Source organism: Melospiza georgiana, chromosome 5 (genome assembly GCF_028018845.1).
Source record: "Melospiza georgiana isolate bMelGeo1 chromosome 5, bMelGeo1.pri, whole genome shotgun sequence".
Taxonomy (NCBI): Eukaryota; Metazoa; Chordata; class Aves; order Passeriformes; family Passerellidae; genus Melospiza; species Melospiza georgiana.
The window spans coordinates 67391071-67418721 of NC_080434.1; the positions used below are offsets into that span (position 1 = coordinate 67391071).

Below are 27651 nucleotides of genomic sequence, written 5' to 3' on the forward strand. Positions count from 1 at the left end.
TTGATTATGACACCTGGAGCAAATTGTCAGCTTTGTATGAAAACATGAAAGCCACAGAAGTTTAGGTAAAGTAATAGTAAAATTATCACTAGGTGAAAAAGTAGATTTTGGGGTTTTTAGAATAGGGCTTTTGGGGACAAGATGGAGGCACTTGGGCATGCCCAGCCTTTCTTCTTTTCTACCTCCATCTTCTGCTGTGATGTTGGCACTTTGGGATTGGTTTAGAGTAGAAGCTCATTGTCTAACATAGTTGACAGGTATTGGAAAGTTATTGTAAACATGTTATATGTAGTTTGTAGTATAAAGACATAACACCACCCCGGGGGGCAGGCAGAATGCCTGAAATTGTCCTGCTGGACAGATCTCAGCAGGGCAGGAGAAAAATTTTTATAGATAAGATACAATAAACAACCTTGAGACCAAAAACTGAAGAGCTCTGACTCATTCTTGGAGCATGCCTGCCGAAACAGAGGCTGTTCATGTATCTCGGGGCTGCAATAAACTGCAGCCTCCCGAGACTCCCCCACATCATCCCCTGTCCCCACATCCTCCCCCTTCTCCTTGCACTGATCCCTTCTCTCTGCACCATCCCCTGGACTGCCCCCCCTGTCCTTGCCCCACATTTCACACCTGCCCAAACAAATCCTGCACCTGAGGCTCTTCCTGCCCAAGCTCCAAACCCAGACAGGGACAAAGCCCAGCTCCAGGACTGGCACTGCCATCTGAGCACCCCATGTCCCACTGCTGCTTTCCTCTGGGACACCCCAGGTGCTCCCTTGCTTTGCACCCTTCAAGGAGCTGCTCAGCCTCCCGTGGATCCCACCTTGGGATCATCCCCTGCTCAGTGTGCACCCCAAAACTGCTGCATTTGAAACCACCACCTGTGCCTAAGCAGAGCCAAGCAACGAGAATCAAAGCCTGGCTAATCCTTGCCCAGCTGAGATGTCACCCCTGGAGCCCAGGTCACAGAGCTCCCTCCAGCTCTTTCTCCAGGTGCATTTCCCTGCTGCCCTGGCTCTGAGTCCTGGAGAGGAAGGCAGCACTGGCATTTATGAGCTGTGGGCAGAGCAGGGTGTTGTGGTGAACAGATCCTGTCCAGGATCCAGGGGCTCTGTGAAGCTCCTGAGCTGGGAGATTTCCAAGCTCCCAACACCTCTGGGATGAACTGAGGCTGCAGTGGCTCCCACTCCCCCAGGAAGAAGCCCTGCAGGATGGGGGCTATTCCTGCCCAAGAGTTGCATAAATAATTTATTTCACCCCCAAGCCCCAGGGGTGCCCCATATATCCTGTATATATATTGGATATTTCCAGCTATGGTACATCGATAACACACACAAAGGGTCTGTGGTGGCTCAGCAGCTCTTTGTCACAGTCTGTGCAGGGGCTGTCCCTGAGCCTGGGGACAAGGACGTGTCCTCCTGGCTGTCCCCTGGCTCTGCTGGGCAGTCCTTGTCCTCCTCGAGGTGGCTCTGTGGGTCTGGGCTCCTCTGTGGGGTGCCCAAACCCGTTTTGGCCACTTTGGCTTGTTGCTGTTCCAGGCTCTGTTTCCTCCACTTGATCCTGTGGTTTTGGAACCAGACTTTCACCTGGGATCACAGAATCATGGAATTACTGAGGGTGGAAAGGTCACTGAGTCCAGCCATGAACCCAGCGCCACCACCCTCCCCACTGACCCGTGTCCCCAAGTGCCACCCGAGTGTGTTTGAGCACAGAATCATGGAATCATTGAATGTGGAAGGTCAGAGTCCAGCCAAGAACCCAGCGCCACCACCCTTCCCACTGACCCGTGTCCCCAGGTGCCACCCTGGTGTGTTTAAGCACTTCCAAGGATGGAGATCCCAGAATTCCCCCTTGGGAAAGGGCCGAGCTCGGCTCTCCAGCCTGGCTGCTCCACGGCCCCCTGTGCTCAGGCAGTGTCCAATCTGTCCCCACCAAGATGGAAAACTGCTCCCTGCATCCCAGGAGCTGCACCTGCCTGAGCTGGAGCCCAGCCTGAAGAGGGACACAAGTTCCTGGCTCTGGGACAGCCGTGCCGTGCCTCAGTTTCCCCACCTGCCATCAACCACCCTTTTAACTGGAACTGTGCTGTCAGCACCCTGGGGGTCTGTGCCAGGCTGAGAGACACGTCCCAGCTCCCTGGGGACACGTCTCAGCTCCCCAAGGGACACATCCCAATGTCCCAGTTCCCCAAGGGACATGTCCCAGTGTCCCAGCTCCCTGGGGACACATCCCAGCTCCTTTAGGGACACACCCCAGCTCTCTGAGGGACACGTCCCAGCTCCTTTAGGGACATGTCCCATCTCCTCAAGGGACACATCCCAGCTCCTTTAGGGACACATCCCAATGTCCCGGTTCCCCAAGGGACACGTCCCAGTGTCCCAGCTCCCTGGGGACACATCTCAGCTCCTCTAGGGACACATCCCAGCTCCCTGAGGGACAGGTCACACATCCCAGCTCTCTGAGGGACACATCCCAGCTCCCTGAGCGACACATCCCAGTGTCCCAGCTCCGTGGGGACACATCCTGGAGCTGCTGGTGGCACAGGAGGACAGGAGGCGGATCGAGGCAGGGGGCTCACCTGCTCCTGGCTGAACTGCAGGTTCCAGGCCAGCAGGCAGCGCTCCTGCCCCACCAGGCACTGCTGCCAGCTGAACTCCTGCTCCAGCTGTGCCAGCTGCTCGCTGCTGAAGGTGGTGCGGGTGAACTGCTGCTCCAGCTGTGCCAGCTGTGCCAGCTGCTCGCTGCTGAAGGTGGTGCGGGTGAACTGCTGCTCCAGCTGTGCCAGCTGTGCCAGCTGTGCCAGCTGCTCGCTGCTGAAGGTGGTCCGGGCTCACTTGGCTTTGCCAGGCTTGGCTTTGAGCAGGGGGAAGCAGCACTCGGAGATCAGGAAGCCTGGAGTGACACAGAGCGGGTGGAGAGGAGCTCTTGGAGGGGTCCCCTCTGGAGTGTCCTGGGTCCTTCTTTCCTGCAGAGGCAGAAGGAATCTTCCCATTGGAGGCTTCCCCTTTAAAGAGATTTTTTCCAAGAGGGCCCCTGTAGCCACGATATTTTCTGAAAAACCCTTTCCTTAGGATTTTTCCTCCTGACAAGCTGAGAGGCCCCAGGAACAAAATGTAAACAATGGTTATCTGCTGCTGTGGAATGCAACAGGTGCATCTGTGATTGGTCTCATGTGGATGTTTCTAATTAATGGCCAATCACAGTCAGCTGGCTCGGACTCTCTGTCTGAGACACAAACCTTTTTCATCATTCTTTCCTAACCTTAGCTAGCTTCCTGATGAAATCCTTTCTTCTTTTAGTATAGTTTTAATATAATATATATGATAAAACAATAAATTAGCTTTCTGAAACATGGAGTCAGATCCTCATCTCTTCCCTCATCCTCAGACCCCTGTGAACACCGTCACAGGCCCCACATTTCCTGAGGATCTCCTGGGAGAGGTGGACACAGGTCCCTCATGGAGAAACATCCCTGTGAGGGAATTTCCCATGTGGAGGTGGAAGGAGCTCCCCTATACTTCTCCCTTTTGGGGGTATCCCAGTAGAGATGGGAATGGGTTCTCCTGGAAGAGATCCCTCTCCTTGGAGAGGTGAAAGGGGATCCCCATTGCAGAGGGCCCCACAGGAGAGGTGGGTTCAGGCCCCGTTTGGAGCCATTCCCTGGGAGAGGTGGGCAGGACCCTCCTGGGAGAACTCCCCTGAGAGGGGTCCCTGAGGGGCAGGCAAGGGTCTCCCCTTGGGGATTGAAGGGGGTCCCCATTTGGGGGTATCCCTGCTGGAGAGGGGGCTGGGGATCCCTCTGGAAGAGATCCCTGTGAATGATGGGATCCCCTGTTCAGAGAGGGGGCCAAAGGTCCTCCTTGGAGTGCTGGAAGGGAGTCCCCATTTGGGGGTGAAGGTCCCCATTTGGGGGTGTCCCCTAGGGAGGAAGGTCCCCATTTGGGGGTGTCCCTGGGGAGGAAGGTGTCTATTGTGGGGTGCTCCTGGGGAGGAAGGTTCCCATTGTGGGGTGTCCCCTGGGGAGGAAGTTTCCCGTTTGAGGGTGCCCCTTGGGGAGGAAGGTCTCCATTGTGGGTGGGGAGGAAGGTCCCCGTTTGGGGGTGTCCCCCTGGGGAGGAAGGTCCCCATCATGGGGTGTCCCCATGGGAGGAAGGTCCCCATTGGAGGTGTCCTTAAGGAGGAAGGTCCCCATCATGGGGTGTCCCCATGGGAGGAAGGCCCCTGTTTGGGGGTGTCCCCTGGGGAGGAAGGTCCCGGTTTGAGGGTGTCCCCTGGGGAGGAAGGTCCCCATCACAGGGTGTCCCCTGGGGAGGAAGGTCCCCATTGCAGGATGTCCCCTGGGAAGGAAGGTCCCGGTTTGGGGGTGTCCCCTGGGGAGGAAGGTCCCCATCACAGGGTGTCCCCTGGGGAGGAAGGTCCCCGTTTGGGGGTGTCCCTGGCAGAGGAGGATGCAGGTCCCCGTGGGGAGAGGGGGTGTCCCCTGTGGGGGCCGGGAGGGGTCCCCATGGAGGGGTATCCCCAGGAGAGGTGCTCCTTGTCCCTGTGCCCGCCCGGATGTCCCCTGCCTGCCCGCTGCTCCCACACAGTGTCCCCTCCAGCCCCCAGCCCTCAGCAGGGGTGTCCTGCTGCAGTGTCCCCTGATCTCCATGGCAATGTCACCCCGTGTACCCCTGCCCTCGGCTGGGTGTCCCCCCGTGTCACCTTACCCTCGATGGGAATTTACCCCGCCATGTCCCCTGTCCCCATTTGAGATGCTGTCCCATGTCCCGCTACCCTTGACTGAGTGTCCCCCATGTTCTCCTGTCCCCCATTTGGATGTCCCCCCATGTGCCCTGTCCCTGGGGCAGGGACCCCTCATGTCCTCCCACAGGGTGACACTGGCCCTGAATTACTCAGTGGGACCACACAGGAGCTCAGTGTCACCCCAAGGCCACCAAATTCCCGGGGCAGGCACTTGGGGACCCCCTTGGCCCCCTGAGCCCTGCATCCCCCTCCCCACAGGTGATTTTTGGGGGTCAGCACAGCCCGGGCCAGCGAGGGATGTGCCGGGGCTCTCCCTGCAGCCCCAGCTCGGCTGATGGGATTCAGATGGTCATTAGGGGCTGAGATTCCTAAAAACCCCGCAGCTCGTCCTAATGAGCTGGGAAAAGTCACACCTGGGCCGGCCACGGCCTCCCCGGGGCCCGGGGCTTTGTCGGGGAGGAAACGGGGCAGGGGGAGCGGCCCGGGGCCACATCTGCACCGCAGCAGCCCCTGCAGCCCCCGGGCCGGCCCTCCCCAGGGCCAAACCCCGACTGGTCTGGGCTGGGAACAGCCCTGAACTGGGAACAGCCCTGAACTGGGAGCAAACCCCGAACTGGGAACAGCCCTGAACTGGGAACAAACCCCGAAATGGGAACAGCCCTGAACTGGGAACAAACCCCGAACTGGGAACAGCCCTGAACTGGGAGCAAACCCCGAACTGGGAACAGCCCTGAACTGGGAGCAAACCCTGAACTGGGAACAGCCCTGAACTGGGAGCAAACCCCGAACTGGGAACAAACCCTGAACTGGGAACAAACCCCGAAATGGGAACAAACCCCGAACTGGGAACAGCCCTGAACTGGGAACAAACCCCGAAATGGGAACAAACCCCGAACTGGGAACAGCCCTGAACTGGGAACAGCCCTGAACTGGGAACAAACCCTGAACTGGGAACAAACCCCGAAATGGGAACAGCCCTGAACTGGGAACAGCCCTGAACTGGGAACAGCCCTGAACTGGGAACAAACCCCGAACTGGGAACAAACCCTGAACTGGGAACAAACCCCGAAATGGGAACAGCCCTGAACTGGGAACAAACCCCAAAATGGGAACAAACCCTGAACTGGGAACAAACCCTGAACTGGGAACAAACCCCAAACTGCTCCAGGATGGGAACAAACACCAAAATGGGAACAAACCCCGAACTGGGAACAGCCCTGAACTGGGAACAAACCCCAAAATGGGAACAAACCCCGAACTGGGAACAAACCCTGAACTGGGAACCAACCCCGACCTTCTCTGGACTGGGAACAAACCCCGAACTGGGAACAAACCCCAAACTGCTCCAGGCTGGGAATGACCCCGAGCATTGCTGGAAAAGTCATCAGGGGCTGTGCCCTGGCCAGGGCAGCCTCTGCTCTGCTCCCCCCACACCCAAGGGACCCCCAGAGCTGCAGTGCTGGGGCACCCCCACGGAGGGCTGCAGGGGGAACCTCCCCAGGGGGGTCTGTACCCCAAAAAAATCCAAATTATCCCTAAAATCCTGCAGTGGACATGGCATTCATTCCCTGGAGCAGCACAGGGACTTGTCCTACTGCTCCTGCCACTGCCCTGGGGCAGATAAAGGCCCTGGGAAGGGGGCAGAGAGAATGGGGGGCAGGTTTGGGGTTGCTGGGGGCAGATAAAGGCTCTGGGGAGGGGGCACAGGTGAGAGGGGGACAGGTTTGGGGTTACTGGGGGCAGATGAAGGCCCTGAGGAAGGGGCACAGATGAAAGGGGGCAGGTTTGGTGTTGCTGAGCCTTAATGAGGGAAGATAACAAGGCAGGAGGCCCTTGGTGGGCCCGGCTGTGTTTGGATAGGAGGTGCTTTCCCTTTTTTTATTCCCTTTTTCCTCTCCCCTGTTTGATGGAGCTCAGCAAACACCCCTGGAGCCCTCACAGAGCTGGGTGGTCCCTGGATGGGGGTGCTCAGGGTCCCTGAGCTGGGTGGGACATTGGTGGCACCTGTGGGATTGGGATCCAGGTGATCTGGGGCCAGAATGGGGACACTGGGGCCCAGTGGGGCTTTGGGGTCCCTGTGCTCTGGGGCTGAATGGGGGTTCTGGTGTCCCAAACTGGTGTTTGGGGTCCATGGGGATGGGGTCCCTGTGCTCTGGGGCTGAATGGGGGTTCTGGTGTCCCAAACTGGTGTTTGGGGTCCATGGGGATGGGGTCCCAGTGATTTGGGGCTGAATGGGGGTTCTGGTGTCCCAAACTGGTGTTTGGGGTCCATGGGGATGGGGTCCCAGTGATGTTTGGGATCCAAGTGAAATGGAGACAGAGGAACCCAGCAGTTTTCTGGCTCAGTTCTTTTGCAGGTGGGAGAATCCTGTCCTGGAGAGAGGTGTCAGGAATCTGGGGGGGTGCTGCTGTGCAGACAGGGAGCAGGGAGAGCTGGAACTGGGGTCACTGCCCACAAACCCAGGGTCTCCTTGGGATCCAGGAGTGGGATGTGAACCAGGGATGGCTGTGCCTGATTTTGAGGATTAATTGCTGAAGCTCCTGAGCTAATTAGTGACAAAGGTGCTCATTAGCCCTAGGTGGGGTGTGCAGTGCAGGGGGATGGAGCTCCAGGGTCCCTGGATGGGCTCAGATGATCCCAGAGTCTCAGGACCCACCTGCAGCATCCCTCTGTCCATCTGTCCCTGCGTCCATGTGTGCATCCCAGCTGCCAGCCCTGCACTGTGGGGCCAGGAACACCCCCAGTCTGGGGGAAAAGGGACATTTTCTACCAATTCAGCTGAAATTACTGGAAAAGAGGGAAGTGTTTGGATACCCACTGCCATCAAGTGGCTGAGGAGGGTCCAGAGCTGACCCCAGCCCTTTGTGGGATCATTTTATCACAGTTCCCCAAGAAAATCCTCTCTTTTTTCCAGTTATTAAAGGTCTCCCACCTGCATTTGGGATGCAGAGCAAAGCCCTCCTTAAGCATCCTAAGATATGCAGCTCCACTTCTCCTCTCCAAAGACCTGACCCAGCTCCAGGGAGGTTTTCCCAAGCAGGACTTGGACGTGCACAGGTCACCTCGGCTGTTTGAGGCTGGAAATGCAGGAAAAATGAAGGAAAAAAAAAATATTTTTAAACCCTAGTAGATTTGCCTGACCTGAGAAACTCCTTGCACAGGAGATTGTAGAAGTTGGGAGCTCCAACAGAGGAATTTCTGCAAATAATGACATCCACAGCTGAATGATGTGGGGTTGAATGTGCCCAAAATCCCAAAGTGGGGGTCCTGCAGCAGGGCTGGGTGCTGGGAGGGGACCCTTGGGACTGGGACAGGGCCCCCCAGACTGGGTTTGATCACCCCAGGAATGGGATGGATCCTTCAGGAACTGAAGCAGCAGAACAGGGTATGTAATGTTCAATTTCAGGGTATGTTTCTTTCTTTCCCTGCACCAGAAGGAAAAAATGATGATTTGGTTTTCTCTCCACATCTTCCTCATTTCTATTCTGGGGCTTTTGGAACTGTGGGGGTTCCTGCCCTTCCCTGCCCTTCCCACTCTGCTCTGGTCCTGCTCCCTACCCAAACTCCTTTGGATGCTGATGGTGCCATAGGAGCCGCCTCCAGAAAAAAAATAAAATAAAATCTCTTTTTGGGGCATCTGGGCTGGATTCCCAAAGGCTTCTGGAGTGCTGAGCATCTCTGATCCACAGGGACCCCAGTGAGCAGGGATCCCAGTCAGTGACAATAGCAGCTAGTGACAATCCCAGTTAGTGACAATCCCAGTTAGTGACAATCTCAGTTAGCAGGGACCCCCGTTAGTGACAATCCCAGTGAGCAGGGATCCCAGTTAGTGACAATCCCAGTTAGGGACAATCCCAGTGAGCAGGGATCCCAGTTAGTGACAATCCCAGCTGGCAGAGCCGCAGTCAGCTGCCAGCTCCCATCACCAGGCACCCCAATTAACAGACTGCTAATTACTGCGGATGCCGGTCAGGGCCGATCCCGGTGAGTGCATCCAGAGACCCCGGGTATCGTTACCGGGATCCCAGAGAATCCCGGGCGGGAGGGGCTGCAGGGCAGGGTCCCGGTGGGGTCCCGGTGGGGTCCCGGGAAGGTCCCGTGAGGTCTCTCTGGAGCCGTTCCCGCCGTGACCGCCAGAGGGCGATCCCAGACCGCGCTGGGGCCCGGCAGGACCCGGAGGGGACGGCGGGATGGGGACAGTGACAGGGACAGTGACACGGGACAGTGACACGGGACAGTGGGATGGGGACAGTGACACGGGACAGTGACAGGGACAGTGGGATGGGGACAGTGACACGGGACAGTGACATTGGACAGTGACACGGGACAGTGACATGGGACAGTGACATGGGACAGTGGCAGGGGACAGTGACACGGGACAGTGACACGGGAAAGTGACACGGGACAGTGACAGGGACAGTGACATGGGACAATGGGATGGAGACAGTGACACGGGACAGTGGCAGGGGACAGTGACATGGGACAGTGGGATGGGGACAGTGACATGGGACAGTGGCAGGGGACAGTGACAGGGACAGTGACAGGGACAGCGGGATGGAGACAGTGACAGGGACAGTGACAGAGGGATGGGAACAGCGACACGGGACAGAGGGATGGTTACAGTGACAGGGACAGAGGGATGGGGACAGTGACATGGGACAGTGACAGGGGACAGTGACATGGGACAGTGGGATGGGGACAGTGACACGGGACAGTGACAGGGACAGTGACACGGGACAGTGACAGGGACAGTGACAGGGACAGTGACACGGGACAGTGACAGGGACAGTGACATGGGACAGTGGGATAGAGACAGCAGGATGGGGCAGCAGGATGGGGACAGTGGGATGGGGACACACCAGAATAGGGCACATCAGAGTGGGACACACTGGGCTGGCACGGTGGGCTGGGACACACCAGGATGGGACACACAGTGCCAGGATGTTTGTCACAGAGGTTTATCCCCATGGATAAAGGGGGGCTCTGAGCTGTCCCCTCTCTGTGCTTTGGGTGCCACTGTCCCACACGGGCTCTGGCTTTGCCTTTGGGTGCCACTGTCCCACACGGGCTCTGGCTGAGCCTTTGGGTGCCACTGTCCCACACGGGCTCTGGCTGAGCCTTTGGGCGCCACTGACCCACACGGGCTGTGGCTGAGCCTTTGGGTGCCACTGTCCCACAGGAACTCTGGCTTTGCCTTTGGGTGCCACTGTCCCACACGGGCTCTGGCTTTGCCTTTGGGTGCCACTGTCCCACACGGGCTCTGGCTTTGCCTTTGGGTGCCACTGTCCCACACGGGCTGTGGCTTTGCCTTTGGGTGCCACTGACCCACAGGAGCTCTGGCTGAGCCTTTGGGTGCCACTGTCCCACACGGGCTCTGGCTGAGCCTTTGGGTGCCACTGTCCCACACGGGCTCTGGCTGAGCCTTTGGGTGCCACTGTCCCACACAGGCTCTGGCTGAGCCTTTGGTGCCGAGGTGGGACACGTTCCCCCCACCCCGAGGCACAGCAGCAATGGGGACATGGCAAGGGGGACGTTTGTCCTTCACGTGCCGATTTTGGGACAGCAGAACCAAACTGCTGTGACTTCCCCCGGGGGTTTGCAGCATCCCCAGGGCCAGCAGCCCCTCGGTGTGTCCCCCTCGTGTCACCATCTGCCCCCAGACGTGGGGGGGTCAGCGCCCGTCCATCTGCCAGCGGGAATGTCACCCGCGGTGTCATTGCCAAATCCAGAGGCGCCCGTGGAATTGATGGCGCCGGATTTCCAGCGCCGAGTGTCAACAAGGCTCCGTGGCCTCCCGGGACCCCCTTAATCCCGCACACAATTGCAGTTTGCTGTGCAAACAGCGCGGGGGGCTTTGCATGACAAGCGCGTCCTTCGGGGGTGCGGCGGGGCCGGGAGCGGATCCCGGCATCGCTCACGGGGATTGAGGCGCTCGGAGCGGCAACCCCGGCTCACCCCAGCCCCGCCGGGACCGGGGGAGGCTGTTATCCCTCCCTGCTATCCATTGATTGACTCCTGGGAAGGGTAATAACAGCCCGAGACTGATGCTCTGAATCCCGGCCGCAGATCAAATGGAGCAAATTTTCCATGTGGGATCCGCTGGATAAAGCCCAGAGCGTCGATTCTGCCCCCTGGAAGGGCGGGTGAAGGGGACAGGGGGGGCAAGGAGGAGCCTGCAGCCCTCTCCGCTCCGCCAAACAATCAGAATAAAAGCAAATTATTTCTCCCATTTCCCTTCCCGAGATGAGCGATAAAGTGTCCATCCCCAAAAGCGCCTGATAACGCTTTAATTTCACTGCCAGCCCTAAAAATGCCATTTCTACGCAAAGCAGGGCCCGCTCTCCTCCCCGGCCGGCTCTTGATAAATGTTGGGGGATTTTTCCTCCCCTTTTTTTGCCCATTCCCGTGTGCTCGGCGCAGGGGAAATGCCCCCGGAGCTACGAGCGCCGCTCAATAAAGCAAAATCATATTTTAGTCAAAATAGGCAGACGGCGCTCGCAGCCAACTTTCAAATTAGCATTTTGAGGGCAAATATGCAGCAATTTGAGATAATGAGGCCTGATTATTCAATCCAATGAATGTTAAATAGGCAGCGAGGGCGCCCGCGCCTTATCTCCCCCGCTTTCCATTTATGTGACTTTAGTTTAGTTTTAATCGTTTCCCATTTGAACTCTTTATTTGTCTTGGCTCAGGCCCCTTCCCCCACAGCTCCCCTCCATTCCCGGGCATCCCTGCACTGCCAGCTGGGAATTCTGCACTGCCTGCCCCTTCCCAATGGGTTGGAATGAGTTTTGCTGCTTCTATTCCAAGGAATTGGGGCTGGGGGAGCTTTGGGTGATGCTGTCGGTCCCGGTCTGTGTGTCTGGGTTTGGGGGTGTTTTGATGGTTTGGGAATATTTGCGGGGATGTGCTTCCTTGGGAAGAGATGCCATGGAACCATGGAGTGTTTTGAGTTGGAAGGGAACAAAAGCTCATCCAGTTCCATGGCAGGGACACCTTCTATGATCCCAGGTGGATCCAAGTGTCCATCCTGGCCTTGGGCACTGCCAGGGATCCAGGGGCAGCCACAGCAAATCTGGCAATTCCATTCCAGCCAGCAATTCCTCGCCAAGATCCCAGCCCAATCTCCCCTTTCCCAGTGGGAGCCATTCCCTGGCTCCTGTCCCTCTGTCCCTTGTCCCCAGTCCCTCTGCAGCTCTCCTGGAGCCCCTGCAGGCCCTGCCAGGGGCTCTGAGCTCTGCCTGGAGCCTTCCCTTCTCCAGGGGAACATTCCCAGCCCTGCCAGCCTGGCTCCAGAGCAGAGGGGCTCCAGCCCTGCAGCAGCTCCGGGGCCTCCTCTGGGCTCTCTGCAGCAGCTCCACGTCCTCCTGCTGTTGGCCCCAGGGCTGGGGCAGCTCTGCAGGTGGGCTCTCACCTGAGGGAGGGGCACAGGGACACAATTCCCACCTTGCCTTTGCCATCAGCCCAGGGCTGGGGGGTTTTGGGTCGTTTCCAGCCTCTCCCACCTTAGAGGTGCTGCATTCCCAGCCCTGGCTCCTCCTTCACCCCTTCCCTTCCCTGCAGGGCTGGTGCTGCTCTCACTCCCACCCTGGCGCTTGGCTCCACCACACAATGGATCCAAACACCCAACGAGCCCTGGGAATGGGATCTCAGCGTTGGAAATAGAATCCCAGGCATGGGAATGGGATCTGAACACTGGGAATGTGATCTGAGCCTTGGGAATGGGATCTGAGCCTTGGGAATGGGATCTGAGCCTTGGGAATGGGATCTGAGCCCTGGGAATGAGATCTGAGCCCGGGAAATGGAATCCCAGCCATGGGAATGAGATCCGAACCTTGGGAATGGGATCCGAGCCTTCTCAAGCAAAGCCTGGCTTGGCATCCCCAGTCTCAATCCCAATCCCATCCCCAATCCCAATCCCATCCCCAATCCCAATCCCAATCTCAATCCCATCGTGCAGCTCCCACTGTTCCTGCAGCACTTTCCTTGTCTCCCATGAAAATCCCATTTCTCTACAGCCCCAACCAGGAACTTCTCCCATCCCCAGGGAGGGGCAGCTCCAGGCTGGGAAGCTCTTGGGATGGGCTTGGGATGGAGATGTCCTTCTCCATTGGGATGGAGAGAGGGATTTTTGACCAAATATATATGGGAAGAGAGAAAAAAAGTCATTGCATTGGTGTTGTTTTCCAGCTTCTTCCCAGGATGGGAGCTGGGTTTGTTGGGAGTCCACACCCAGTGTTTCAGGGGAGCACCAGGGTGAGCCGGGGGAGGGAGATTCCATGGAGCAGGAGGAGGAAGAAAAAATTAAGTTAATCAAAAATTGAAGGAAAAGTTACAGTTGAGGGAGAAAGTAAAGGAAAAAAATTAAATTATTCAGAAATTGAAGGACTGGTTAAAGTTGAAGGAGAAATGAGAGGAAAAAAATAAATTAAAATTGAGGGGCGAAATGAAATTACAGCAGGAATTAAAGGCAAATAAAAAAATGATGTTAAAACAAAAATTAAATGTGAAGGAAAATTTAAAGCAAAAAAATTAAAGTTGGAGCAAGAATTAAAGGAAAATTTCACTCAGCCCAGGCTCGCTGAGGATGCTGCAAAGGATCCCGGTGTTCCCTTTGATTCCAGAGTGGAATAAAAAATACAGAAATTGATTTAGGGGTAATTAAAAACCCTCCTTATGCAACAAATGCAAAGGTGAGCGAGAAATCAAAGAGATGAATAAATATGAGATAAATAAATCGGAGCAGGGCAGGGAAGGTGAAGGGAGATGGAAAAAAATCCCAATTATGGAGGTAAAAGATGGGAAGTGGCGGAGAGGAGGAGATGTGCTGAGAGTAGAGATAATCAGAGCATAAAAAACTGGGCAAAAACAATCAAAAGAAGGGAAAATCAAAAGCAGATGCTGAGGAGGGATAAGGGGCAGCCGGGGGAGTGGGAGCAGGCCCTGGACTGGAGGGATAATTGGATTTGAGTTCATCTCGGGGTGATAAGCAGTTCCTGGGGAGGGTTTTATTCCCTATGAAGCAAATTTTAATGGGGGATTTGAATATGGCCGGGGCAGCACATCCCAACAGGAAAATATGGGATTTTCTGCAGCTCTCGGGTTGGCCTGGGGGCTTTTTGGGGTGAAATGGGGCTCCTCCTGCCCTCCTCCTCCTGCCCTGGGCAGCTTCAGCCCTGCCTGCTGCGTTTGGGGCGAGTGGAGACCCCAAGGGAAGGGAAGGGACACGGGAAGGGACACGGGAATCACGGAATGATGGGGTTGGAAGGGACCTCAGAGCCTTCTCAGTGTCACTTCTCAGTTCCCCCAGTCTGTGTCCCCTCTCAGTGTCTCCTCTTGGTGTCCCTACTCAGTGTCCCCTCTCAGTGTCCCCTCCTGGTGGTTCTCTCTCATGTCCCCTCTCGGTGTCCCCCCTCAGTGTCCCCACTCAGTGTCCCCTCTCTTTGTCCCCACTCAGTGTCCCTGCTTGTGTCCCTGTTCTGTGTCCCCTCTGTGTCCCCTCTTGGTGTCCCCACTCAGTGTCCCCCCTCCGTGTTGTCTCTCAGCGTCCCCACTCAGTGTCCCTGCTCATGTTCCTGCTCGGTGTCCCCTCTCAGTCTCCCTTCTCAATGTCCCTGCTCAGTGCCCCCTCTCGTGTCCCCTCTCAGTGTCCCCTCTTGGTGTCTCCACCCCTCTCTGTGTCCCCCCTCAGTGTCCCTGCTCAGTGACCCCCTCCCCTCCCGCTGTCCCCTCTCAGTGTCCCCCTCCCCCCTCGGCGTCCCCTCTCTGTGTCCCCTCTCGGTGTCCCCCTCCCCTCTCTGTGTCCCGCTGGTGTCCCCGCGCTGGAGCGGAACGGTCTCGCCGGGAGGGTGGCAGCGGTGGCCGATGGCAGCGATAGGGCAGGGCTGGCACGGCCCCGCTGCCCCGGTCGCCCCTTATCGCGGCGGGATCGGCATCGGCATCGGGATCGCCGCCCCGCTGGCCTGACCTTGCCCCGGGCACGGAACGGCGGCGGGGCCGGGCTGGGGTTTAACGGGACATTAGGGACATTAGGGACACTGAGAGGGGACATTGGGATTGGGGCCCCGGCCTGGGAAACGCTCACGGCTGGGAGGGGTGAGCGGTGGTGCGTGGGGCTCGGGCCACCGGGGATCAGCTGTGGGGACACGGGGGATCAGCCGTGGGGACACCGGGAATCAGCCATGGGGGCACCGGGGCCAGCAGTGGGGACATTAGGGATCAGCTGTGGGACACCGGCGAGCTGCTCCTGGTGTGCCTGGCCACAGCAGAACGGCCCGGGGCGGGCTCCGGCAGCCGGGGGGGCACACACAGGTGTGGGGTGTGGGCACACCTGGGAATGGACACAGCTGGGAATGAGCATAGCTGGGAATGGACACACACAGGTATGGGCACGCCTGGACACGGACACACTTGGGCCCGGACATACCTGTGTGCTTGTATGTACATGGCACACCTGTGCAAGGACACACCTGGGCAGGGACACACGTGCACAGGGACACACCTGTGCTCTCATTCATGTGGGTCTGGGACACAGACAGGCAGAGCCGTGCCCGGGATGCGGTGCCAGGGGTGACCCGGGCCCTGGCGATGTGTGTGCCCCGGGTGTGACAGTAGGGGTGCGGCCGCAGGGGTGTGGCCGCAGGGGACGTGGCCGCAGGCGTGCGACAGTAGGGGAGTGACCGCCCCGGGTGTGACCGCAGGGGTGTGGCCGCAGGGGTGTGACCGTAGCAGGCTGGGCGTCACCCAGGCCCCGCCCCCGCCCCCGCCCCCTGCCCGCGCCCCGAGCCCCGCCCTCTCCAGCCGCCAGGCGGGGCGGGGCGGGGCAAAGCGGTTGGGGGCGGAGTCAACGCGGGTGGGGCGGGGCAAGGGCTGATGTGGGGCGTGGTTAAGAGCCAGGGGCAGGGCAAGCGCTGCCGTGGGGCGTGGTTAAGAGCCAGGGGCGGGGCAAGGGCGGCCGTGGGGCGTGGTTAAGAGCCAGGGGCGGGGCCAGCGCGCGGCGGGGCCGTTTGGGGCGGAGCTAAATTTGAGCGGGGCGGAGGCAGAGCGCGTTATGGGCGTGGTCAGAGCGGCTGGGGGCGTGGCCTGCGCCGTTGAGGGCGGGGCCGGCCCGCCGGTGTCGCTCGCGCTGCGGCAGCGGCGGCTCCGGAGCGGGGCCCGGCCCGGCCCGGCCGCTTCTCCCGGCCTCGCCCCGCCCGGCCCGGCCCGGCCATGGCGCTGCTGCGGGCGGCCGCGCTGCCCGCCGAGGGCTGCCCGGCCTGGCTGCCCACGCACGTCCAGGTGACGGTGGTGCGGGCCCGCGGGCTGCGCTGCAAGGGCGGCGGCAAAGGCAAAGCGGGCGGCAGCGACGCGTACACCGTGATCCAGCTGGGCCGCGAGAAGTACAGCACCTCAGTGGCTGAGAAGAGCGGCGGCAGCCCCGAGTGGAGGGAGGAATGTGCCTTCGAGCTGCCCCCCGAGCCCGGGGCCTGCGCCGAGCTGGTGCTCACGGTGATGCACCGGGCGCTCGTGGGCATGGACCGGTTCCTGGGCCAGGCCCTGGTGCCCCTGGAGCCCGCCCGGCAGCGCGGCCGCGGGCCCGACGAGCGGTGAGTGCGGGGCGGCCGCGGGAGCGGGGCCGGGGCTGGGGCTGGGGCCGGGGTTGCACTGAGTGGCCCCGAGTGGGCAGCACGGGGTCCCAGGCTGGGCACACGGACCCCCACAGTACCCTGCCATGGCTGTCACTGTGCCCCAAGGTGGGCACATGGACCCCCCGTGTGCCCGGGGACTGGTGTCCTGGGATCCTCATGTGTCCCACGGTGGTGTCACGGCGTGCCTGGGTATGCCTGGAGGGGGACACGGAATCCCCCAGTGCCCTGGCACGGCTGTCACTGTGTCAGTGTGCCCCACGGTGGGCACATGGACCCTCCCAGTGTCCTGCCATGGCTGTCACTGTGTCACTGTGTGCCCCAGGGTTGGCACATGGAATCCCCCATTGCCCTGACATGGCTGTCACTGTGTCACTGTGTGCCCCAGAGTGGGCACACGGACCCCCCCAGTGCCTGGAATGGCTGTCACTGTGCCACTGTGTATTCCAGGGTGGGCACTTGGAATGCCCCAGTGCCCTGGCATGGCTGTCACTGTGCCCCAGGGTGGGCAGCGCATGGTCCCTGGGTCCCCAGGACGGCTGCTGGAGGAGGAAGGGCATCACAGCTTCCATGGGCACCCTCGGGACGTGCCTCGAGGGTTGGGGTGTGGCTCATCCGGGCGTGCCCGTCTGGGCTTTGCGGGGCTCCGACTCCATCCATGGCTGTGCCCGCCGCAGGAGAGTGGCCCTGGGGAGGGGTTCCCAGGCCGGGCTGGCTGTGTCACCCCCCCGGAAGGACTCGGGGCATGGCAAGACCTGGGGATGCCCGGGAAGGACATGCGGGAGGGGTGGGACATCCCGGCTGTGCCAGGAAGGGGATGTGGGACGGTGGTCCCTGCATCCCCTTGGAGGGAATCGTGCTGGACAGGGCACAGCATCCATCCCCTGGGCAGGGACAGCATGGCCTGAGGTCCCTGCATCCCCCTGGGAGGGAATCGTGCTGGACAGGGCACCAGAGCACCCATCCCCCGGGCAGGGCACCGGGGCATCCATTCCCCGGACAGGCACAGCATGGCCCGCGGTCCCTCTGCATCCCCAGGGCTCTGTCCCTCCTGCACCTCGTGGTTTGTCCCCTGGTGGTTTGTCCCACCAGGTGTCCCCTGTTGGCTGCGGTGGCTTTGCAGCCCCCGCGTTGTCACCTGGTTTGTGATGGAGGGTCCCCAGTTTGGGGTGCAGACCCCAACCCCGTGCTGCACCCTGTGCGTGGAGGGAATTGCTCCTCCTCCTCCCTGCCCAGAAGGGTTTACAACAACCAGACTGTTTTCCAGCACAGAGGGGCGGGAATGGGGCTGGGATTCCAGCAGGGAAGGAGTTTTGGGGGCGTTGTTGGGGCAGGGCTGGCAGTGCCCCCCTGGCCCCCCGAACCCGGCAGCTGTGCTGGATCGCTGCCCGGAGCTGCGGCCTCGCAGGGAGCCTCCTTCCCTCCCTCCTTCCCTCCCCTCACAGCCACAAAAATCAGCAGCAGAACGGGCTGGGGGAACTTTCCCTGTGGAGCAAACGCATTTCCCCAGCCCCGAGGCTCCCGGCGGGCCCACAGGGGAGCGTGGGCCGGGAGAGGCGTGAGGAGCCCCGGGGACACGGCTGGCAGCTCCCCCGCGCTTATCCTGCTTTATTCTGCTTTTCTTAGCAAAACGCCGGAGCTGGGCGGGCTCAGAGGCTGGGCCGGCATTCCTGGGGCCTGCTGGAACCGGGGATGTGGGAAAACCCCCTGGTTGGGGACAGCCCTGCCCTAGGAGAGGTTTTTGTGGAGCCCCCCAGGGTCTGCTCCTGGCCAGGGCCTGCTCCTGGCTCCTGGAGTCCCAAAGGTCCCGTCAGGGGCTGTTAATCCCACGGGAGCAATGTCCAGCCTGTGTCACCCCGTGACACCAACCCTGCAGCCTGGAGAGACCCAGGGGCCTGGAGAAGGCTCCAGGGAGACCTTCCAGCACCTTCCAGGGCCTGGAGAGAATAAGGTCCCTCCTAGCCCAAACCATTCCAGGGTTCTGGAGCCCCCTCTGCTCTGGAGCCAGGCTGACAGAGCTGGGAATGTTCCCTGGAGAAGGGAAAAATCCAGGGAATCCTCAGAGTCCCTGAAGGAGCTCCAGGAGAGCTGCAGAGGGACTGGGGACAAGGCCTGCAGGGACAGGAGCCAGGGAATGGCTCCCACTGGGAAAGGAGAGATTGGGCTGGGATCTTGGCAAGGAATTCCTGGCTGGAATGGAATTGCCAGATTTGCTGTGGCTGCCCCTGGATCCCTGGCAGTGCCCAAGGCCAGGTTGGGCATTGGGGCTTGGATCCACCTGGGACAGAGGAAGGGATGGACTGGGATGAGCTTTGAGGTCCCTTGGAGCCCAACCCATTCCATGAGTCTCTCATTTGCTGTTTCCCTCCCTTCCTGTAGCTTTGCTTGCATAAGGAAAATTCACTTCCCTTTGAGGCATTCAGGATCGCAGGAGCTTTTAAAACTCTGTTTTCACCCGTGGCCCTGAGGATGGAAATGAGCACGGAAAACATGAGGGAAGCTCTTACCCTGTGCCCCTCTGCAGCCTGGAGGGGCCACACTGGGTTTTGGGGGAGAATCCCAGGGGCTGGAGCTTGCCCAGCTGGGTGGGAGAAGGATCATAGGGAGCTTAGGGGATTCTGACTCTTTGGGAGCTCCCAGCCAGCTCCAATGTCTGGAAACAACTTTGTTCAGGAGGAAACTTCGAGTCCCAAATTAGAAAGAGCAAAACAAACAGAGGCTCCCACCCTGGGGCTGGCCCTGCAGGGTCCAGGCAGGGCTGTGCTGAAGTGATAACAAGGTTGTGGGGCTGAGCCCTGCCCTCTGCCAGGGCAGGGGGAGCCTGATCCAGCAGAGCATCCCTTGTCGGCGTGCTGACCTTGCTCTTGTTTCCCTGCAGGTTTTTATTGCACAGGAACTCGAGCAGTGATAATTGTTATCCTTGTTTTCGGCTGCTGGAAAATGTTCCGTCAAGCTTGGACTCTTCCCCGGGAAGGGGGGCCGGGGTGTTTACGAGCTGCTCAGCCTGGGCCATTTCAGTGCTTTGCCAGGGGAAAAGCAACTCCTGGAGTTGCACAAGAGCAGCCTCAGAGCTCTTATGGCCTTTTTGGGTGTCCCAGGGTTTGTCCCACGCTCAGGCAGCTCCGGGGATCGGGCTTGGCAGGCAAAGCAAGCTCTGAGCATCATTTCCCCCTTTGCATGGAGCCTTTGGGCATCCAGAGAGCCCTGGGAGGTTCTCCTGGTCCTCACCTCCCTCCCCTGAGCTGATCCTGCAGCTCCCTGTGCTGTGCAAAGCCAGGCTCCAGCCCAGGAAAAGAGGGATTTTTGGGAATTCACAAGGCAGGTGTTGCTTGTGCTTCCCAACATCCAGGAAATGCCCTTGGAGTCCCCCGTGGGGCTCATCCTGTGGTGTGGCAGTGAGCCAGGGACTGTCCCCTGCACACCCAGCCCATCAGCTGAGAGCCCTGGAGTGCTTTGGGTTGGAAGGGGCTGTAAAGTCACCCAGTGCCGCCCCTGCCATGGCAGGGACACCTCCCACTGTCCCAGGCTGCTCCAGCCCCAGTGTCCAACCTGGCCTTGGGGAATGCCAGGGATCCAGGGGCAGCCACAACTGGGAATGCTCTGGGAATTCCAGCCCAGCCCCTGCTCACCCTGCCAGGGAACAATTCCCAATTCCCAAGATCCCATCCAGCCCTGCCCTCTGGGATCCATCCCCTGTGCCCTATCCCTCTAGCCCTTGTCCCCAGTCCCTCTCCAGAGGGACCTTTCCCTTGGCACAGGATGAGCAGCAGGGGAGGGGACACTGAGGGGACAGGAGGGAACACCTGCAGGGCTGGGCCCTGGATCTCCCTGCCTGGGAACCCAAAATTCCCTGATTTGCAGGGTGAGGCTGATGGCAGGAGGAAGGTCCAAGGTGTCCTGGGCTGGCTAAAGCCCTTAGTGGCCATTCCCTGGTCCCTCCCTCTCTGCAGAACCATTTCCATTTGTCCCTGTCCCAAAGATCTCCCATGGGCATGGGACAGGGTGAAGGTGCAGGCAGGGAGCCCCAGGGCTCAACCCCCAGGGTTTGGGCTCTGTGTGTGAGGGTGCAGCAGGAGTCAGGATTCCTGATCTGCTCTTCCTGCAGTGCCTTGCACTTGCTTCTGACAGGGAACTCGTCTGGGGGAGTTGTTCCCTGTGCAGAATTAGCTCAGCTCTGACTTCCCCAAAGCCCTTCCGTGCTGCACTTCCCTGTTCTGGTTCCCCTTCCTGCCCAGCTGTGGGGCAGCTGCTGTTGGGGGGGCTCTGGGGCTCCCCTCCCTCCCTCTCCCCCAGTGCAGGGCCCTGACCCTCTCCTTTGGCTGCCAAACTTGGCCAGCTCAGCTCCCTGGGGCCACCAGGGCTTCTCTGCTCCATGTGGGGATGGAGGAGCTTCCCTGGGGGAGGAACAGGGAATTCCTGGGTTGGGGGAATGCCATGGAGGCAGAGAGAGTGGAGAAGGAGCCCCAGCATGGGCAGGAGGCTGGGAGAAGGTGAGGGCTGACCCAGAGGGGCCCATCCTGCCCAGTGATGGGTGCTGCCCGTGTGCTCCGTGTGTTGCAGGGCTGAGAGGCTCCCTCAGAGCCAAGGATGGTCCCAAACCCCTGCCAGCAGCCCCACACCAGGCACTTGTCCCTTGCTGGCCTGGTGGGACCCATCCTGTCCCCTCCTTGCTTCCCTGGCACTGTCCTGGTGCTCCCCCTGGCACGGACCCGCTCCCATCTCCTCCCCAGCCCCTCTGGAGCTGTGCCAGCCCACGCTGTGCCCGTGGGGTCTCCCTCCCTCCCTGGTTTAATGAAGATCAGGAGATCATTAGCAGTGGAATGGGGCTGTGGCAGCCTCGGGGCTGTGCCATCTCCCTGGGACCTGGTGCTGCTTTCCATTCCCAGCCTGGCCTTGGCTCCTGGTGCCAGGGGACACTGTCACACCCAGGCTGGAGCTCTGTCTGCTCCCCGGGGAGCTGAGCCCAGGCCAAATCCCTGCAGCTCTGTCCTTGGCATGCCTGTCCTTAGCCCAAGGGGAGAGAGAGACCTTGCACTGGGGTGGGGAGGAAACTGCTGCTCTGGGGTGGGTTTGGGGTGGCAGCTCTGCACCCAAGGGCAGGCAGAGTGCCCAGCAGGGCTGGTGAGGGTCTGTGGGGGGGCAGGAGCACCGGGGAGCTCCTGGTGTGCCCTGAGCTGGGATGGTTCAGGCTGAAAATGCAGCTCTGAGGCAGGAAACGCCCTGGAGTGTGGAAATGCTGCAGGGGAGGAGGGGCTGCTGCTGCCAAAAACTGGGGCAGGATGCTCTGCTGTGGGGGCAGGGGGACAGCCAGAGCTGGGGTGGCATCTGTGGGGATCAGGGTGGGGTGACACCCGTGGGGACCAGGGTGGGATGGATCTGTGGTGATCAGGGTGGGATAACATCCGTGGTGACCAGGGTGTGATAACACCCGTGGAGACCAGAGCTGGGACAGCACCCATGGTGACCAGAACTGGGCTAACACCCTTGGTGACCAGAACTAGGATAACACATTTGGTGACCAGCTGACCCCAGGCAAGTGTTTGCCCCAGCTGGGAGCCCAGGGCAGAGGCCCCAGGTGCCCCACAGGGTGTAATTTTGGGTGTAATTTTGAGTGTGATTTTGGGTGTAATTTTGCTCCTACCTGCGCAGCTAACCCCATTTCCACCCAGCTGCCATTGCTGGTTTAAGGAGTTTAAGGCCCTTGCTCTGCTCTCCTGCAGGAAAATCTGCTTTTCTCATTTTTTTAGATGTTTGAGTGGTCTGCTCCCAGCTTAGCTAACCTGGCACATCGGTGTGTTGGTGGCTGTGAGCACTGGCCCATCACCCTCCATCATCTTCCAGCCCAAAAAGCTGCAGACTCAGGCTTCTCACTGTGTCACGTGGATTTTCCAGGGCCCCGAGTGCCTCCAGCTGCAGAAAAACCTGCAGCACAAACCTGGGCAAAGCCCTCAGTGCTGTTGGTGCAGAGCTGCAGGCCTGGGGCAGCTGGAGCTGCTGCCTGTGCTGAGCCCAGCTGTGCTCAGTCCCTGCTCCCTCCATCCCTCCAGAGCCTGGTGCAGGGGGGGCTCTGCTCCCCTCCTTCTGGGGAATGCTCCTTGTGGCTCCTGGAGGAATCTGCTCAGTGCTGGAGGAGCCCAAGGGAAAGCTGGCATCCTCTGCAGTGCCAGGTGGGCACTGAGCCCCTCTCCGTGCCTGGGGCCTGTCAGAGCCTGTGCCTGCCTGAGTTGTGCTCAGACCTACCCTGGAATGCTCCTGCTCCATCAGGGCCTGCCCAGGACGTGGCCTTTGGGAATTCCATCCCTGGAGCAGCAGCCTGGGGCTCCTCCCCAGCTCTGCATTGCCAGGGGGCTCTTCCCTGAGCAGCCCAGCCGGGATGAGGGAGTGGGGCTGCTGCTGGGCTCAGCATTCCTTCCTTCCCTTTTCCCTTTCCTCGTGTTTGACTCGCTCCTGAGCAGGGGCTGTCGTGGTGGATGAGCCATCCCTGTGTGACCTGTTCCCAGAGGGGCTGCAGCTGCTGCTTTAGGCTGTGTGGAGCCATGGGGCTGGTGTCCCTATGCTGGCATTGCTGTCCCTTTGCTAGCATCGGTGTCACTTCTGGTGTCCCTGCCCTGGCATTGGTGTCCCTGCCCTGGAGTTGGTGTCCCTACCCCAGGCTTGGTGTCCCTGCCCTGGCATTGGTGTCCCTGCCCTGGGGTTAGTGTCCCTGTGCTGGTGTTGATGTCCCTGTGCTGGCATTGGTGACCTGTTCCCAGAGCAGCTGTAGCTGGTGCTTTAGGCTGTGTGGAGCCATGGGGCTGGTGTGCCTTCCCCTGTCATTGGTGTCCCTGCCCCAGGGCTGGTGTTCCTTCCTTGTCATTGGTGTCCCTGCCCTGTCATTGGTGTCCCTGCCCTGGCACTGGTGTCCCTGCCCTGGCATTGGTATCCCTACCCTATCATTGGTGTCCCTTCCCCGGGGCTGGTGTCCCTTCCCCAGCATTGGTGTCCCTTCCCCAGTATTGGTGTCCCTTCCCCTGGGGTTGGTGTCCCTACCCTGTCATTGGTGTCCCTGCCCCAGGGTTGGTGTCCCTTCCTTGTCATTGATGTCCCTGCCCTGGCGTTGGTGTCCCTTCCCCTGGGGTTTGTGTCCCTGCCCTGGCACTGGTGTCCTTTGGAGAACAGGCACTCCCAAGCCCCTGGGTGCTGTTTCTGTGTGTTCACCTGCCCTGGTGCCTCTCTCAGCCTGAAGTGGGAAGGATTCTCAGCAGAGAGTGTTTCTCCTGTGCCCCCAGGATCCACAGCAGAGGGTGTCTCTCTTGTGCCCCCAGGATCCACAGCAGAGGGTGTTTCTCCTGTGCCCCCAGGATCCACAGCAGAGGGTGTCTCTCCTGTGCCCCCAGGATCCACAGCAGAGGGTGTCTCTCCTGTGTCCCCCGTGCCCTGGAGGGGCTGCCAGGAGCAGCTGCCCCCATGGGGCCTGTGCAGCAGCCCCTGGTGCTCTGCAGTCTCACAGAGTCAGCTCAGTTGGTTTCACTTTGGGCTCTCGTGGGCAGGGCAGGGATCAGCAGCACTGCCAGTGTCACCTTGTCCCCTGGGTTGTGTGTCAGGGCAGCTCAGGTCACTGGGTGCCCACTGGGTGCTTTATTGGGAGGCAGCTGGGGGACACAAACTGTGGGTGCTGAGCAGATAAATCCAGCTGGGCTGGTCACATCCTGACTCCTGCTCTTGCTGTCCCAATCTGTTTTACAGCTCCTGAAATCTTCCCTCCTTCCATCTTCCCACCTGTCCATCCTGTGCTAGAGAAAAGCCTCAGATCCCCAAAAAAGTGATTTGGGATGGAGCTGCTGCCTGTGCTCCCATGCCAGCCCCATCCTGGTGCCTCAGAGCTCTTTTCTATGCCGTCCTCTGCTTGCCTGTGACTGTGCCAGGCCTTGTCCCATCCCTGGGCACAGCCAGCAGCTGGCACACCAGGAGGGCTGGCTTTTCCCTGCTTTTCAGGCTGTTCCTGCCACTGAGTCCCACTGGAGTGACACCACCTCTGTTGCTGGCCTGTCAGTGCTGGGATGAGCCCTTTGGCAAGTGCCAGTCCATGCTGGAATTTTCTCCCCTGGGTTCCTGGTGTTCCAGAGGAGCACCAGCACCATGCCCAGGGCTCCCTGCCCCTCCACACAGCTCCTGCTGTGCCTGTTGGAGGAGCAGGGCTGGGCTCTGGCTGTGTGAGCAGCTGGGGCTGGTTCCTTTCAGCCTTGTTTGTGAGCACTTCTGGGAAGAGCATTTGGAGAGATGAACTTCCCACCTCTGCTGCTCCATCCTCAGGGAATCAGCCTGTGTTTATTTTCCATCTGTGCTTTCAGCAGCTCGCAGGGATCACCTGCAGCATCAGCCATCCAAAACCAGCTCTGGCAGGGGAAGCTGGGGCAGGAACACAAACCAGACAGAAAAGCACAGAATTCCCCTGGGCTGCCTTGTTTTCCACCCTGTGCTTCCCCTCTGGGCTAGGGGAGCTTCCTCCTGCCCAGCTGCCTCTCTGCAGGGAGATGTGCCTGTGCTGGGCTCTCAGGGGGCTGTGCCAGCAGGGGCTGGGTTCTCTGTTTGCCCTGGGTTGGTTCTCCATGCCCTGCCCTGCTCTGACTCTGTGGCAGCCCAGCTGAATCCTTAATTGAAGGCTGGGGGCTCTCCTGGCCAGGCAGGCTGACCTTGCCTTGCTGCAGGGATGAATCAGCAGGAAATGCCAGCCTGGAGCAGGCTGGGAAGAGCCTCTGGGATGTGCCTGTGCCTGGCTGCAGCTCTGAGCTGGGCAGGGCAGGAGGATTTCTGCTGCTTTAGGTGAGCCTGGCCTGCCCTGACAGTGCTCAGTGCTTCGGGGAGCCTTTGGGGGAGCACCTGAAGTGGGAGTGCCCCAGAAATGCTCCAGCTGTGCCTCCTCCCCTGGTGCATCCCTGAACCCCAGGAGTCACCAAGGGACTTCACTCCCTCAGGAAACTCCTCTGGACTCTCTGCTGGCAAAGCACTGGGACCAGTCTGAGAGGGGAACTGGAGCTCCTGGTGCCCAGGGTGTGCTGAGCAGGGAGGTACAGCTGAGCTGGGGCACTGGAGGTGCAGCTCAGCTGGAGCTTGGAGGGAAATCTTGGGGAGCCCAGCCAGAGCCATCAGAGGGCAAAGGTGGTTCTCCTTGGGAATAACCTTCTCCTTCTGGAATAACCCATGTCCTCCTGGAATAACCCCTGTCCTCCCTGGGATAACCCCTATCTTCCTTGGGAATAACCTTGTCCTCCTGGAATAACCCATGTGCTCCTTGGGATAACCCATGTTCTCCTGGAATAATCCATGTTCTCCAGGGAATAACCCATGTTCTCCTGGAATAACCCACGTTCTCCTGGAATAATCCATGTTCTCCTGGAATAACCCACGTTCTCCTGGAATAATCCATGTTCTCCATGGGAATAACCCATGTCCTCCTTGGGAATAACCCATGTTCTCCTGGAATAATCCATGTTCTCCATGGGAATAACCTATGTTCTCCTGGAATAACCCATGTTCTCCTGAATAACCCATATCCTTATGGGAATAACCCATGTCCTCTGGAATAACCCATGTGCTCCTGGAATAAACCATGTGCTCATGGAATAACCCATGTGCTCCTTGGGAATAACCCATGTTCTCCTGGAATAATCCATGTTTTCCATGGGAATAAGCCATGTCCTCTCTGGAATAACCCATGTGCTCCTGGACTAACCCATGTGCCCCTCGAATAACCCATGTCCTCTCTGGAATAACCCATATGTTCATGGAATAACCCATGTTCTCCTGGAATAACCCATGTGCTCCTTGGGATAACCCATGTGCTCCTGGAATAACCCATATCCTCATGGGAATAACCCATCTCCTTCTTGGGAATAGCCCATGTTCTCCTGGAATAATCCGTGTTCTCCATGGGAATAACCCATGTCCTCTCTGGAATAACCCACGTTCTCCTGTAATAACCCATGTGCTCATGGAATAACCCATATCCTCCCTGGGAATAACCTGCTCATGCCATTGGTGCTGGCTGTGTCCTGCTCATGCCATGTCCTGCTCATGGCCAGCCCAGAGATCCTGGCTGTGTCCTGCTCATGCCATGTCCTGCTCATGCCATGTCCTGCTCATGGCCAGCCCAGCACTCCCAAACCCTGAGAGGTTTCTCACTGGTGGGGAGAGAGCAGTGCCCAAGCATTCCCCTGTAGCCCCATGAATGTTTATGGGCCAGGGGTGTCCCCATGCCCCCCCTGGACTCCCCTGCCCAGGGGAGGATGAAGCACAGAGAAGAAGGGAAGGTGTTTTCCCTGAGCAAATCCCCCCCATCCTCATCCTCTGTGGGGTCTTTTTCCCCCATAACCACATTCCTGTGCTCCTGTTGCCCCTGGCTCAGGCAGGGATGCTGCAGGACGAGGGCAGCTGTGGGTTTGGGAGCTCTGTGTCTGCTCCTGGCAACAGCAGATGTAAAACCAGAGCTGGGTTTGTCTCCCCGGGCTGTCCCTGGCTCTGCTCCTCTCCTCACAGGGGGAGCAGGAGGAGCAGAGCCATTCAGGGCTGGGCTGGGCTGTGCCATTACCCACCCTGACCTAGGTGAGTGTGCACAGCCCCACCGTGGGGGCTGGGGAGCTTCTGCCACATGGGGCTGCTCCTGATCCAGGGACAGCCCAGGAATGGGGGCTCAGAGCCTCCCAACTCCCCAGAGCCTCCCCAGAGCCCCCCCAGCTCCCCAGAGCCTCCCCAGAGCCTGCGGCAGCTTCCCCTTGCCAGGCTCTCCTGGCTGAGTTTGCTCTGCTTCCTCCCCCTCAGCCTCCCTGGGCTGCTCTCCAGGCCCTGCCCTCATGGAGCACAGCTCTGGGGTCCCTCCCTCTGGGGGTGCACCCCAGCAGTGCTGCCTCTGTGCAGGGTCACAGGGACAATGCACATTTGGCAGCAAAGACAATGTCCCAGCCTGTGGCTTGTGCCTTCCAAATGGCTGCGGCTGCTCTGCCTGGGGGTGGCACCCTGCAGGTGTCCCATGGATGTGACACCCTGCAGGTGTCCCTGGGCTCTCCATGTGTCACCCTGGATGTGTCCCTGGGTGCTCCATGCCCTGGAGGTGTCACCCTGGAGGTGTCCCCACACCCTGGAGGTGTCCCTGCATGTGTCACCTTAGATGTGTCACCATGGAGGTGTCCCTGGGCTCTCCATTCCCTGGAGGTGTCCCTGGGTTCTCCATTCCCCAGAGATGTCCCATGGAGGTGTCACTCTGGAGGTGTCCCTGGGCTCTCCATGCCCTGGAGGTGTCACCCTGGA

General features: G+C 59.5%; 2 protein-coding genes across 2 annotated transcripts in view; one reads left to right on the plus strand and one right to left on the minus strand.

Moving 5' to 3' along the window:
* Nucleotides 1-1352: 1352 nt before the first annotated feature.
* Nucleotides 1353-7437, minus strand: LOC131084086 (homeobox protein notochord-like). Its single transcript, XM_058025198.1, is given in 4 exon segments — nucleotides 1353-1586; nucleotides 2579-2681; nucleotides 2808-2892; nucleotides 7401-7437. Coding segments are annotated over 4 exon segments (459 nt in total).
* Nucleotides 7438-15952: 8515 nt separating this feature from the next.
* The window catches only part of RAB11FIP5 (RAB11 family interacting protein 5), a 42662-nt gene continuing 30963 nt past the window's right edge, over nucleotides 15953-27651 (plus strand). The window contains exon 1 of the mRNA XM_058024918.1: nucleotides 15953-16329. Coding sequence (XP_057880901.1) covers nucleotides 15953-16329 — 377 coding nt within the window. The remainder of the gene's footprint in view (nucleotides 16330-27651) is intronic.